Source organism: Saxophila tyrrhenica (genome assembly GCF_035928015.1).
Source record: "Saxophila tyrrhenica strain CCFEE 5935 chromosome Unknown scaffold_9, whole genome shotgun sequence".
Lineage (NCBI taxonomy): Eukaryota > Fungi > Ascomycota > Dothideomycetes > Mycosphaerellales > Extremaceae > Saxophila > Saxophila tyrrhenica.
This window is the reverse complement of record NW_027041741.1, coordinates 1,041,911-1,055,418: the sequence shown is the minus strand read 5'-3', so window position 1 is coordinate 1,055,418 and position 13,508 is coordinate 1,041,911. Positions and strand designations below refer to the sequence as shown.

The window sequence follows — 13,508 nt, the reverse complement described above, 5'->3', positions numbered from 1 at the left end:
AAAGATAGAAGGCAGACAGAGGTGGCTTTTCTAACGGGAACCTCTCTTCCAGCACTCTTTGTTCTTCGACGAACACCGCCAATCGACGGGTTACGGAAGGGAAAGCACGTCACGAATTGGCAATAAGCATAATACCTTATCGGGACCAAGAAGCGGTTTGGCGCCCAGACGTTCGAGCTTTTTCGAACCGCCATGCCGCTCCTTTACCAAGCATCTTAGCTGGCGTGATCCTTGGCTGGCGCTCGTGAGACGAGCGAGACAAGTCGGTTGGCGGGAAGGACGGAGGTTATGGCAGCACGACGGAAACTCCTCGCCGCGTAAGCGTATCCACTGTTGCCTCGAGCAGCTTGCTGTGGTCAGACAACAGCTGTGACATGGAGGTTGGAGAAGTACGAAGAACGAGTAGTGATCCGGGCTGTGCCGCTTTGTCAGGCCCTATCTTCTCGCGCAAATGGCACCTTTCCGCGGAACGTCAAACCAGCAAAAGCACGTCGCAAAACCAGCTTCCTCTCTTCCTACCCACACTATCACCCGGCAAAGCGCTCCCTTGCCATGACCTCGCAAGCCTGCACGACGCGAGAGAGGAGGTCCAGGCTGGGCCGTCGCATAAATTGACTCAATCCCGCACGCGGTGGCGTCCGTTAACCTTCTAAGCTTGTAATTAGACTGGCTGAGCTGCGAAGCTTGAAGACCACCAAGCAGCCAAGCGCAGCCAAGGCTGTAATGGCGTCCACTAGCTGTTCGTGTGGTGCCGTCGGCATCTCCTGACCGATTGCTAGCACTTGGCCAGATTGGCAGCTCCTCGTGGCAGACGCAGGTGGTGCTGGGGGCAGAGAAGTGCTTCCGCTGATCCGGTCAAGTATCGAGAGGTGGTACGGAAGGACGGTGAAGACCGCCCCATGACTGCATGGCGGAGGAGATCGTGCATCCTTCGCGATTTCTCTTATCGTCGCAGCATCCTGCTAATATACAGATCGCAGAATCTATCTACAAAGGTTAAAAAAGAACGGGAAGCATGCTGATCCTGCAATCCGTCTTGTTCGGGACAGAGTTGCTCTAGCGAAAGCGATGGATTACGGCCAAGAATAGCTTGCTGCGATCGAGTAAGCACACTGTTGCGACGTAGTGCGAGGATCGAATCATGTGTATAAGCGAGGGTAGGGTAAACAACTGCGAGGCTGCGATTGCTTCCACGTAGACATCTGTGGACTGCAATTATGCAGGCGTTACTTGTCCACTCCGGGCTGAGATACATCAGACGAGGTGGAGCTATGGATGAGGATTCAACTTTTCAGGCACATGCATGCGTAATCGTCTGCCTACTTCTACCCTACCACTCCTCTCAATCAATGCTCTTCCTCCCATTGACTCCCATCGCAATGCATCCTCTTACGAAAGCACCTTCTCCCTCAGCATGCCCAAGAACTGCGGTCCACTCACGCCCTGATCCGCCCGATCCTCGACCAACAGCGTCTGCGCCCACAATCTCAGACTAGGCTCCCCGTCCTCCCGAATAAGGTAGAGCGGAGGCAAGACAATGCTGCCGCAGCCTTTACCCCTGTGATCGCGGCTCTTCTCCACGACCGCGCGGACACGCTCGTTCATCTCGGACTCGAGGACCGGGAGGCTAGTCTTGCCCTGCTTGAGCGCGTTCTTGTCGTCGATACCGAAGACGTCGTTGATGAGGGCCGGGACAGCGTCGCGGCCGAGCCAGAGGAACTGTGTCTGGCCGTCGTCGATGAGGTAGAGGCCGTACGGGACGAGGTTGCCGGAGGTGAGATTGAGGGCTGGTGGCATTGTGATGGCTCCAGTCTCGGCGTTGGGGAGGCCGGCGTCGTCTGGCATGTCGTGCAATGAGTACAGTCGAGGGTAGATGTACTGGATGAGTAGGGGCAGCGGCAGCGTCGAGAGCAGGCAGAGGGCTGCCGAGCGAAGATCGGTAGGTATTTGTGCGGACTTTCTCAAGCCGAGCTGTGATAATGTCAGTTGATCAGTCGTGCTTGGAGACCTTGTGCGGCGCAGCTTACGTTCTTCATCAGACCCAAGAACAACATCGGCAGTGCTCTCAAGTTCGCAGGGAATTGCAAGCCTCCACCGCCCATGTTGCCGCCTCCCAACTCCTTCTTGTACGTCTGGAGCAGCTCGATCATCTTGGCTTGCACAGCATCTCTCGCTGCATCCAAACCACTTCCCAGTGCCCGCTCGACGGCCTTGTGCGAGAAGTACGCGGTGATGGCCTGCGGGTCCGCCGACGAATAGACTTCCGCGAGATTCTGCGTGGTCGGAATGCTGAGCGTGAGTACACGGATCCGTCGCTCGCCGTTGCACGTGGTATGCAGGACGCCGGCTTGCAAGCAGGCAAACGCCTTGGTAACAGTCTCGTCGATCGCGATCTCGACCACGTACGCTTGGTCTCGTGGCATGGATGGGAAAGCGCACAGGTCGCTGGATCGGTTGAAGAAGTTGCCGTAGAAAGCGCTTGGCCGTAGGCCGGTCGTGGTTCGCACTCGAAGGACAGCCTCCAGGCCGATCTCTGACGAGAGGTAGTCGCTGAACTCGGTCGCGAACTTGATCGCGTCTTCTGTCCGCGCCGCGTTCCAAGCCGGGTAGAAGTACGTTTGCCCACCAGTGTAACGTGGTAGGTTGCTCAGACTCGCAACATCCTGGTACTGCGCGCTGAACAAGAACATGTCGATGCTGACCTGTGTCTTACTGCACTCGACTGCGAAACTCTTGTAGAACGACGACTGTGTCTGCAACAAGCCATTCTCCTTGCTGGTGCCCAACAGCTTCTTGTCCTCTCGCATCTCGAGCTTGCCGTATCCCACGTTCGGGATGGAAGCAGACAGGACGCACATCTTGCCTCCAACGTGGCTGATGAGCTTGTGTCCAGCACGGAGCGCGCTGCCCATTGCAGAGCTATTGTCCTGGGTCTGCGCGAACATGCTTTGGAGCTTCTCCAGGAAGGACTCAATGTTGGCTCTGCATTCGCTCAAGTTGACAAGAAGGTCTTCTGGTGTCGGCAGGAATGGCTCGTCCAAGTCACTGACCACAAGCATCCTCGCGTCGTTGTTCTCGCCACCATCACGAGGGATGCTGAAGTAGTGAAGCGAGCCGTCTACCGCCATAAACCCCAGTCGCGTCCGCCTGTCTGCATTTGGTATCCGGTCAAGACTTTCCAGGATGCATCGTGCTGCGGTCGCCAGAAGTCCGCTAGTGACACCAGCGTAGCTCACGTCCAGCAAGAAGAGGTATATTAATGGCTGCGGCGCCCGGACCATGTACTCTTGTGGTGCGACAAACTCAGTGACAGAGTAATTGAGTTCTGGTCGCTGCCATCGGTCCACCGGCTGCTGCTTCACACTGTCCCAGTCGAAACTCTGCGGCACGTCGTTCGTGAGGTTGCACATATTACACCTCCACCTGTGGCTGTGGTCCAAAAAGCTGGCGAAAGGATTTATGTATGTCCTGCACCTTCTGCAGCGGGCTATCACTTGGTCGTATTGAACTGGGACGTCGTCTTCGGAGTCGTGGAGGGTAGCGTATGGCTGGATGATGAGCGCGAACGGAAGCTTGCTCTTCTTGAGTAGCGAGGAGGTCGTAGGCATCGCATTGAGCGTTGAGCGAATGTATTTGGGAGGGCAATTGGCGTGTGGTGATGGAGTCACGGACGCCTGTAGAATATGTCAACTACGCTCGGCCTTCTGGAATCCTTCTCATACTCACGTTCGGCGGAAGTACGATTGGCGGTGGAGGCTGGTCAAGGTCTGTAACGTGAAATGGCTGCCCCTGAGGACCAATATCAACGGGCTGCAGAGGATTGAGTCGCATCTGTCCTGCAGCTGCAGCTGGAGCCGGGCCACCACCGACGCTCATCTGCTGGAATTGCTGTGTCACCGGTGCCATGCCGGGCTGCTGTCCAGGCGGCTGGTAACTGTCCTGCGGAGGTTGGTAGCCGCCTTGCGGTGCACCATACTGAGGCTGCCCGTACTGCGGTTGAGCCTGAGCCATGCTCGGGTCGGGATACCCAGGCTGCGCTGGCTGTTGAGGTTGCGGCATTCCGTACGATGGCTGTTGTTGCATAGGCTGCTGACCAGGAAAGCCATATCCTCCACCTGGAGCAGGTGGCGACCCGGGATACTGCTGTCCACCGGGTTGCTGTCCGCCTAACGCAGCGTTTGCTCCAGCGCCGAACTCGTAGGCCTGTCCTGCGTATCTGTCCCTCTTCTTCTTGCCTCCAGCGGCTGGAGGACCGCCGGCTTGCTGCCCATCCTGCTGGTATCCTCCATCTTGACCCTCCGGATCAGGAGGCCCATCGCTGTACGGTTGTTGCGGAGCAGACATGGCTGGGTTGTTTTGCTGCGACTGTCAGAGCCTTGTTCGCCAACGTCTGTGCAAAATGGTTCGAATGGACGTCGGTAGAAGGCGACAACCGGGACCGAGGGACAGTGGAGTAATTGAGAAGAATCGGATCCCGTGGTTACCGTACAGCTGCCCTTGGTGGTCGATAATGATGTTGGAGCTTGAACAATTTCACATGAACCGCATTGGTTCGGACCGTCCCTAGTAGCACCAAACGCCAATCGATGGAGTGGTGAGCTGGGTGTTTGCGGTTGTCGTGTGGTGGGTAAGTGGTCTCAATGCTTGTGGTAGTTGCGTCGTTGCCTTATGTTGTGCTGTCATCTTCTATGAAGGTGCATGTGCGCTTGCGATGTGGCTCGTGCGCGACTCTTTAGGGAAATAATAAAGGTGTCAGAAACAAGACTACAACAGACGCTTAACGTCTCCATCTCCGGCAGGCGAGCGAAATTGAGCTCAGGTTCCGTGCATAGCAGCTTTCTCCGACTCCCAAGGACTGTGAGAACACTTACTATACAACTCTTCGACCGTTGTGGGTGTTCAAACCGTCGTGATGGGAGAAGTGCTTGAGCCGCGAGCAGTTCGACCGAGCCTAGGCGGCCAGGAGTACATCTACAACAACACACACAAAATGTACAACGCAGGGCAGAACATGATTAAAGAGTATTTACAGCTGTATACGCGATCAGTCCTTCTTGTGCCCAACCTTGCCAGCTTTTCTCAATCCAAAAAACGCAATAACAACCGTCGCCAGAATCTGGGCAAAACAGAACCAGAACGTGGCATTGTAGCCCGCCAGCAATGCCGCCGGACTTTTCTTGTTCTCGTAGTCTGAGTTCTCCGTCACAGCAGAAGCGATGACGGCGACCAGAGCTATGCCGACACTCTTGCCCACTTGAGCAACGGTGTTGAAAACTCCGCCGGCCAAGCCGTGAGTCCTCGGCGGAAAGACGCTGGTGATCAGCAGGTTGGCGACGACGTAGAGTGAGTCGGCTCCAACCGGGTTGAAAGCGTTTGAGAGGAAGGCGTGCGACCAGTATGAGCTGTTGACCTTGGCGAAGGTCATGACGAATGGGCCGAAGGCAGATATCGTACACCCTCCCAGGACCAGCCAGTTGGCCGAGATGCGGTGGACGATGAAGCCTATTACTATGTTGCTCAACGCACCCGACACCGGCGCTGGTAGGAAGTAGAGCGAGGACTTCGTTGCCGAAAGTTCCTGGACGTCTTGGAAGAAGAATGTGAGCATGGTTTCGATGGCCTGAGAAAAGGTCAGTATTGCATCAATGTACATCACTTGGAGGACTAGTCTCACGTTGAAAGATCCCCAGGTTAGGAACACTGCAACACACATCGCTGTGAAGGCAGTGTTTTTCCATAGAGAATTCTTTCACGGTCAGCACGGCTTGCGATACCTTCACCCGAGCTGACTTACAGGTATGATGGCAGGTTTGTTCAGCTTTTCCCTTCGGCCAACCCACCATATGAAGACAGGAATGAGTCCAAACGCAACAACAAGCAGCACAATGCTTTCTGGCTGCGCTATAGACGCGTTGGTACCCGTTATGGTACTGTTACAAGTCAGCCTTCGTTACCGATGTAGCATCCGAAGTACCCACACAAAGACGTAGGACAAGGCAGCCAGAGAGACACTGGCGATGAGAGCTCCCACCCAATCAATGTCATGCTTGATCAGCATCCACTTCTGGCGCCACGTGAGATCCGCTGCACCCTGGCCCTCCAGCGGAGAGTCGATAGACTTTGGCAGTCCGAACAGCGCAACAGCGAAGATGGCGGCATCGAAAACGGCAGCCAAATAGAAGCCCCATTGCCATCCAATGCCGTCAGTCAGAAAGCCACCGACCGTGAGTCCAACAGCAAACCCAATAGGTTGGCCGCCGCCCATCGCGGCGAAGGCAAAGTCCCGTCTCTTGCCCACAAAGGAGCGGGTTATTATCGCCACCGCGCTCGGCAGGCAGAAAGACAGAGCGACTCCGCTGAGACCGCGGAACAGGATGATCTGTGTGCTCGTCTTGCTGAGCCCGCATCCAAGCACGAAACCTGCCTGGAGCACACAGCCGACCAGATACATGAACCTCGACCCGAGAGCGTCCGACACGGACCCGGCGATGAGAAGAGTACAGCCATTCGTAAGGGCTTGTATCGAAGAAGGCCAGAGCTGAAGTGGCTTTGGTATGTCGAGTTCCTTTGCCATGGCAGGGAGCGCAACAGTCGTCAAGCCATTGAGGAGTGTCGAGATAGCCGTGATGAGCGTAACGCACGCAATGATGACCGTGGTTCGCGACTTCGACGTGACGGTGTCTGTCCGCTCGAGGATGTGCAAAGACTGTACGTCTGCGGTGCCGTCATATGATGGTCTGTTGGTGGAAGCTCGACTTGATCGCCGTAAAGAATTCGTTGTTTTGGCTATTGCTTCTGGTGGCTGCAGTGCCGTGAGCTCTATTTGCGTATGAGACATGTTGTAACGGACGATTTTAGTCCTTCGGATAAGGTGGAAGGCCGAATGAAGAATGACTGAGTGAATGAAAACTCTTGGAGTGAGTTCAATGAGTGAAAGGTTCAAGAAGTTCTGAAGTTGTCGAAACCGTGCCGCCTTCCCCACTTCAGGACTCACTTGCCTTCAGCCTTATGACCTGCCCTAGGGTTGACAAGTGGAAACGGAGACCTTGGACGCGTTGCTGCGGATGGTCTCAACAGATTGCTGCCGACGTAAGTGCGGAGGCACTCGAGCACAATAATCCGGTTGGCCCATGATTGACACTGTGACCCAACGTGAGCATCCAGAATCCAAGCTCTATGGCATCTACACGCTCAACACGAAATCAAACGCTACGCCACCACATCATACATCATCAAACGCAGGCGGCTCTCCAGGATCATCCGGCACAACCAACTGCATGATATCCTGCGTCCTCGGCCCAGTATACTTCTTCCTCGCTCCCGCCCACCACCAACTCAACGAGAACAGCCCAACAAAAGCCGCCACGACAATGGCATAGTTCATGTTCGTCGCTGTGATCGGTCTGGTCGTCGGGAAGAACAACACCACGCTGATGAAGAGAACCCAGCTGATCGCGAGGATGTTGAGAGGTTTGCTGAGTCTGCCGAGCGTAAATGGACCTTCGATGAAGTGGACTCTGCCTGAGTAGACCAGATGAGCGAAGAGGACGGCGATGTAGCTGAGGTCTAGACAGGGAGCGCAGAGGTTGAAGATGGCGTAGATGGTTTCGGTCGAGCCCAAGCCAATGAGGTTCAGGCACCCACAGAAGGTGGTGACGAGCCAGACGGCGTTCACTGGTGTTCCGGTCACCGCGTTAATCTTGCTCCAGACGTTCGAGAAAGGTAGAGCTTCGTCTCGCGCAAAAGCGTAAGTCATGCGTGCGTTGGCCAGCAGCGCGGAAGCACCGGTGAAGAACTGCACGAGGATGACGAAGAAGAGCATCGCCGTGCCGCCGCTTCGACCGCCAGCATTTAAGAATATCTGCGCGATTGGCAGACCGGTGGGTGAGCCAATAATGTCCTCGACGTAGTTCTCCGTCAAGCAGAAGCCGAAGGTAATGTTCAGCAAGAATCCAAGCACGCCAGATACGAAGACCGCAAGCCGGATGGCAAGTGGGCCACGAATGGCGGCGTCGTGCGTCTCTTCCGACATGTGCGTTGTGCCGTCATAGTCTGTCATGACCCAAGCGACGTTCAGAAAGCCCAGCAAGAATGAGAAGCCTTTGCTGTCCCAACCTGAGCCATCTGTGATCTCTGTGAAGACGAATGTGGCACTTCGCTTGTCCGGTGTCAACACGAGAAGAGCGATGCAGATGCTGATGGTAGCCAGCACGTTGATCGGCGCAAAGACGAGAATGATGCGGTGCAGTGCTCGTGTTGTGAGGGAGCATACGGTCCCAAATATCACCAGGGTAAGCAGTGCGACCAACACCGTTTGGTAAGGCTTCCTGTGACCTGTCAGTGCCTACCCTACCAATTGGAGAGTGGAATGACTTACGGAGCATAAGCATAACTTCCATCCGCATATCGCGAGTTCATGCTCGCGCCAGCCAGAATCATCTGGCCGATCGTGTACGCGAGCGAGGCAACCCCAGTAGCTTGGCCAAGGAAGTTACACCACCCAATCACCCAGGCCCAGATGGCAACATGCTCCTTGGGCACAACATGCTTCGTGACAAAGTACATTCCGCCAGCGGTAGGGTATGCAGAGACCAGCTCTGCCACGCAGCTCGCTATGACATACGCCATGATGCTGCCGACGAACCATGCCCATACTGCCGTAGCCGGACCCCCTAGGCTTATCGGTATACCATATGTTGCTGGTTGCGATCCAAGCACTCCGAGGATCGAGATGGCATAGGAGACTGTTGACCACTTCGTGAACTCTCGCCGAAGCTCCTGTATTCCGTCAGATCGTTCACTGAGGGGGTCTTCAGAAAGTGCTGGCGCCTACCTGCCGATATCCAATGCGCGCAAGCAGTCGTTCGTCGTCATCTTGTATAGTCGCCATTGGGCGTGTCAATATATTGGCGCTTTTGTTCCCTTCATTGACCTGCCGCCGTTCAGAAGCCTTCTTGTCAGTGCTTCGTCTCTCATCAATCGCATTCGGATCATCCATTGTCGGCCACAAGCTCCAGCGCGCAGAAACGGACAACGCACAGAAAAAGCAACGAGCGTCGAGCTTGAACCACAGACATCAGAAACAATGGGAGACAGAGATATGAGTAAAGAAACAAGCGGTCAGAAACACCCACTGATTCGTCAAGTCAAAGGTCCATCGCTCCGTGCGGTGGACATGACAATGGACCCCAGCAAGCAAGCAAGCAAGCATGCCCAAGTATCCAACAACTGGCGCAGGCAGGCCCGGGATGCCGTCTGCGTTCGAGGACCAACAGCGCTCGCTCGCGAACATGGCCTTGCTCTTATCGACTGCTGGACACCCCAGACCGTGCCGCAGAAGGCTCACAACGCGATAGCAAGCCAGCAACTCCGAGAGGTCAGAGAGATCTGGACTCGCGCCAGCAGCAGCCTTCGCAGGGGACCCTCGCAGATAATTATCCCGACGCCATGAGTCCACGAGCCGGGCGGGCTCACGGCAAAGTGTCAAGGGCAGTTTCAAGTGCCGCGAGCTAAAGCAAGATGATGTCCCTGCGGCGGAAAATTTGCAACGGTCAGGGAGGAAGATGGTGTCAAGATCCGGGGTGTTGGTGTTTCGGCCGACAACTTGGCCCACGAGGCGAGCATGGCGGTGAGGAGGCTGCCACGTCGATGCTGGACTATCTCGAAGGTGCCGACATGTATGCACGTTGTTGGTGGGAAGATAAGCGTGCAGAGGTAATGGTGTTCGGTAGGTGGAGGGTAATTGAGAAGCGCACGTGGATGTGGATCGCTTGAGCAGCATGCATCCACACGGTACGTACAACCGGCTGCACACCTGACATTCGTGTTGTTGGTATGTACCGACGGACACCAATAGTCACGAAAGCAGAAGGACAAAGAGACAAGATGCAATGTGAGTGGTCGCAACTGCACATCGACAGGCTCCTAGCATTAGATACCGGCAAATAGCAAAGTCTTAGTAGGTACAATCTGCATTGCAGTCTCTCTTCGCCCAAGCTCTCCAACAGATCATACTCTACACACACGCGAGATGCTGCTCGGCATCCTCTCCGCCTTGTGAACGCCTTGATGTTTATAGATCAGGCTCCACTCCATTACTCTACTTCGCCTTGGCCAGACCGACGGCGTTGTTGCCGACGTCGTAGACGGAGTACCACCTCCTCAAGAACGCGTCACCGAGGATGACAAGAGGACCCGCCGGCGCAGGGATGTCCATGCCGAAGAAAGCACTGATGCAGCTGCCTGAGACCTCGAGGATGTAGTCGTACGGACCGATGGTGAAGTTGTGGCCGGTGAGAGTGAAGGTCATGTCGGGAAGCGAGTCGCGCTTGTCGCACTCGACGGTGTACTGGCCGCTGAAGGACTTCTTCGCCCCAATCTCACGGTTGAGCAGCTCGGCAAAGGTGGTTGGCATGGCGATGAGCGAAGTACCAGTGTCGAGAATCACACCAGTGTCGTCAATCTCAGCGGTCTCCTTGCCGAAGGTGATAGCGTCGAGGTCGACCTCCCAGTATGCCTTCCTGCGCAGCGGAATCTTAACCATCTCGCCGGTGTAGTGGTCCTTGTTAACACCACCGAACATGGCCTCGGACTCAGCACCCTCATCGTTGGTGTCGCTGAGGTAGAAAGAGAAGACCGGCTCGTCAAGCAGGTCTTGGTCGAGCATGTTGTAGAATGGAGGCACGATGCCGTTGACAGAGATGGTGTCGTACCCAAGACCCATGATACCGTCGAAGCGGCCGAACGCAAAAGCGAGACCTGGCTCGGACGTCGCCTCCGCGAAGTCTTGATGCTCGATCTCCAAGTCACCAATGCGGAAGGTGTCCTGGCTGACGTAGCCCGACAACGAGCCGGAGCCATATCGGATCTCGAACTCGGAGCCGTTTTTCTTGTACGTGCTCGAGTCGCTGTGGTCGTACTTGGAGTGCAGGTAGCAGGCAATGGAGCCGCAGTCCTGGCTGGGCACCCACAGGTTGGAGCTGCCGGTGTCGAGCACAACCTTGAAGTCCTGTGGTGGCGTTCCAATGGAGATCTCGGAGAAGTACTGCGCGTTCAGGTAGTTGCTCACGGCAACTGGATGGCCGCTGCTCTTCTCCGGCTGGATAGAGTACTCTCCCTCCTTGTTGCCAAACAGCTCTTCAAGGTGCTTCTGCGGCCTCACGCCCATGTACTTCTGGCCGAGCGCCTGCATGTGGTCGCCGAGATTGGCATGCTTGAGCTGCTCTGATAGCGGGACCTTCTTGAGAGGCATCTAATGATGGTCAGCTCATCTGTTTCCTGTCAGGCAACAACGTTCAAACACACCTTGTGGACGCCGGCGCTGGCGGAACCAGCCGCCATAGCGGTAGCGAAAAGCGCGGTGCCCTTCATGATTGCGGTGATGGGTGGTGTTGATGGGTGATGGGGTGGGTGATGGGAGGGTGGAGGTAGAGTCGAGAGAGAGCTTCCAACACGAGGCGTCAGCGAGCTGGCTGGGAAACGGCGATGACGCTTGGGGGTGGCGCCTGCTCGCCTTGGCTGAGGTCTGTCCAATCAGTGCCCTCGGCGTATCGGCGCGCGGTTCCTCCGGTAAGGTGCCTATTCCCTCAAGCCAAAGACAGAAACAGGTGCGATATAAGGCCACCTTGGGATGAATACATGCACGATGGACGGCCTGCTTCTTCAATATTCACATTCCCGTTTGAATGATAGGACCACCAACAGCATCCTCACCTGCTATGGACAGTCGCAACGGCTATAAGCTACCGGCCTATCTTTTTCCAGCACGCTCCATGGTCCTGTATACATCTCCTTCGAGTCTCCGCCTCTCGAGCTTGGATACAGTGTCTTCAGAGTCCACCACGAGAGACAATAGTGCAGATGTACCGGGAGCAAAATAATAAGGTAGCAATACGATCGAAAGAGCCCTAACCCCGCTTGCTCTTGCTTGCTCGTCTCCAACGCCGAAAGGGGCAGGTACCGGGACCACGTGAAAAGCTCGCTGCTTGCATTGGTCGTGGAGATGGTCCAAAGCCTTTGCCAATCTTATAAGAATCTACATGTAAGGCAAAAGAACCCCTGTAGAGTCTCCAATTTGTAAGTCGTTCTTACGAGCATGATGCTGTTTCCACGCTTCTTAATCCTGTCAACCCTCGCTTTCTCCCAATTCACAGCAAGTCTCAACATCACAAGATCTAAACCTCATGCCGCTCTTGCTCCCTCGCCTCTTCCTCCCTCCCACGCCCACAGCGATGGCGAGGCCATAATCACCGCCTTCCAGACACTTGGCCGCACCACGCCTTGGACCTGGGTACAAAACATCACATTCGAAGGCGACACCTACGAACCAGAAGGCATCGTCCGTCTCGGCGCGGACCGCTACATTGTCAGTGCAGGCGAGTATACTGCTCCCACAGTCCCGTACAACAAGACGATCAACGGCACGGACAGGACTGCTGGAGCCGGTTTCGCGCATCTGATTGTTTTCGGTGGCGATGGCAGTAGGATCGCGGACGCTACTGTGACTCGCGAAGGCGATATCGAGTACCATAATGGTGGACTCGATTGGGATGGTGAGAATTTGTGGGGTGCGATCGCGCAGTACAGACCAAATAGTACTGCGTACGTCTACAAGGCTGATCCAACGACCTTGGAACCAAAGACCGTGGTACACTACGACGACCACCTGGGCGGCGTCGTCCATGTAAGTAGTCGCACCCAACACTCACCCTTCTCATCTTCAATCCGCTAACACCTCACAACTAGGACAAAACCTTAAACTCCATCACCGCCCTAAACTGGGGCTCCCGCAACGCAACAACCTGGCACCTCCACCCCCACAGCCCTCCCAGCGCCCCGGCCACTCCTGTTCGCAACCCCTCCTTCTACATCGACTACCAAGACTGCAAGTTCCTCGGCCACTCACCCACCTACTCCGGCCGACCCATCATGCTCTGTGGCGGCGTCTCAACCCTCGTCTCCAACGGGAACGTTTTCTACCTAGGCGGCATCGCTCTGGTGGATGTCGAGATGATGGTGCCTGTGAGCGAGGTGCCGATTACGCTGACGAGTGCGAGGGGGGTACCTTTGACGCAGAACCCGATTGATGCGTCTGTGAGCAAGGAGGGGAGCTTGAGGTTGTATTTGTTGCCGGATCAGAGGGAGAGCACTCTTTATGTTATTGAAGCGTCGGGGTAGTCCGCGTGTATCTCTGTTGGAGGTTGGCGGGCTGGTGTTGACGGTTCTTGAAAGCTGTAGAGAAAACATTTACGAAAGACACAAGCTTCAGTACTCTAGCCGACAATTGCTCCTGATCCACCAAACAATCCCACCTCGTGTGAGCCATGTCAAGAACAAGTGACTTCGATTTCGTCCCACCCAGATTCCATCCTCGGCCAACTCAATCAGCGAAACGCTAGAACGTCATACCAGCAACTTGCATTTTTTTGATTGTTAGTCCAGAGCCCCAGATACTGGAAGTATAAAGACTTCTCAGCTTAGTCTCGAGGACATTGGCGATCAATACTATC

At 55.4% G+C, this 13,508-nt stretch overlaps 5 protein-coding genes across 5 annotated transcripts; 1 reads left to right on the top strand and 4 right to left on the bottom strand.

Annotated features, from left to right (window-relative positions):
* Positions 1–1,389: 1,389 nt before the first annotated feature.
* Positions 1,390–4,344, bottom strand: SEC24 (COPII subunit; the record flags this gene model as incomplete). The annotated part of the gene is made up of 3 exons (XM_064803596.1): positions 1,390–1,971; positions 2,028–3,674; positions 3,727–4,344. The coding sequence occupies 3 exons, from the start codon at positions 4,342–4,344 to the stop codon at positions 1,390–1,392; spliced, it is 2,847 nt and encodes a 948-aa protein (XP_064658511.1).
* Positions 4,345–5,044: 700 nt separating this feature from the next.
* Positions 5,045–6,838, bottom strand: LTR77_006353 (uncharacterized protein; the record flags this gene model as incomplete). The annotated part of the gene is made up of 3 exons (XM_064803595.1): positions 5,045–5,620; positions 5,795–5,930; positions 5,979–6,838. The coding sequence occupies 3 exons, from the start codon at positions 6,836–6,838 to the stop codon at positions 5,045–5,047; spliced, it is 1,572 nt and encodes a 523-aa protein (XP_064658510.1).
* A 384-nt stretch (positions 6,839–7,222) lies between these two features.
* On the bottom strand, positions 7,223–8,998 carry TPO5_1 (polyamine transporter tpo5; the record flags this gene model as incomplete). Its single annotated transcript, XM_064803594.1, has 3 exons — positions 7,223–8,327; positions 8,378–8,778; positions 8,834–8,998. 3 exons carry the CDS (start codon positions 8,996–8,998, stop codon positions 7,223–7,225), a joined length of 1,671 nt encoding a protein of 556 aa, XP_064658509.1.
* A 1,101-nt stretch (positions 8,999–10,099) lies between these two features.
* On the bottom strand, positions 10,100–11,370 carry APR1_2 (aspartic proteinase precursor; the record flags this gene model as incomplete). The annotated part of the gene is made up of 2 exons (XM_064803593.1): positions 10,100–11,251; positions 11,305–11,370. 2 exons carry the CDS (start codon positions 11,368–11,370, stop codon positions 10,100–10,102), a joined length of 1,218 nt encoding a protein of 405 aa, XP_064658508.1.
* A 724-nt stretch (positions 11,371–12,094) lies between these two features.
* Positions 12,095–13,176, top strand: LTR77_006350 (uncharacterized protein; the record flags this gene model as incomplete). Its single annotated transcript, XM_064803592.1, has 2 exons — positions 12,095–12,682; positions 12,745–13,176. The coding sequence occupies 2 exons, from the start codon at positions 12,095–12,097 to the stop codon at positions 13,174–13,176; spliced, it is 1,020 nt and encodes a 339-aa protein (XP_064658507.1).
* Positions 13,177–13,508: the final 332 nt, after the last annotated feature.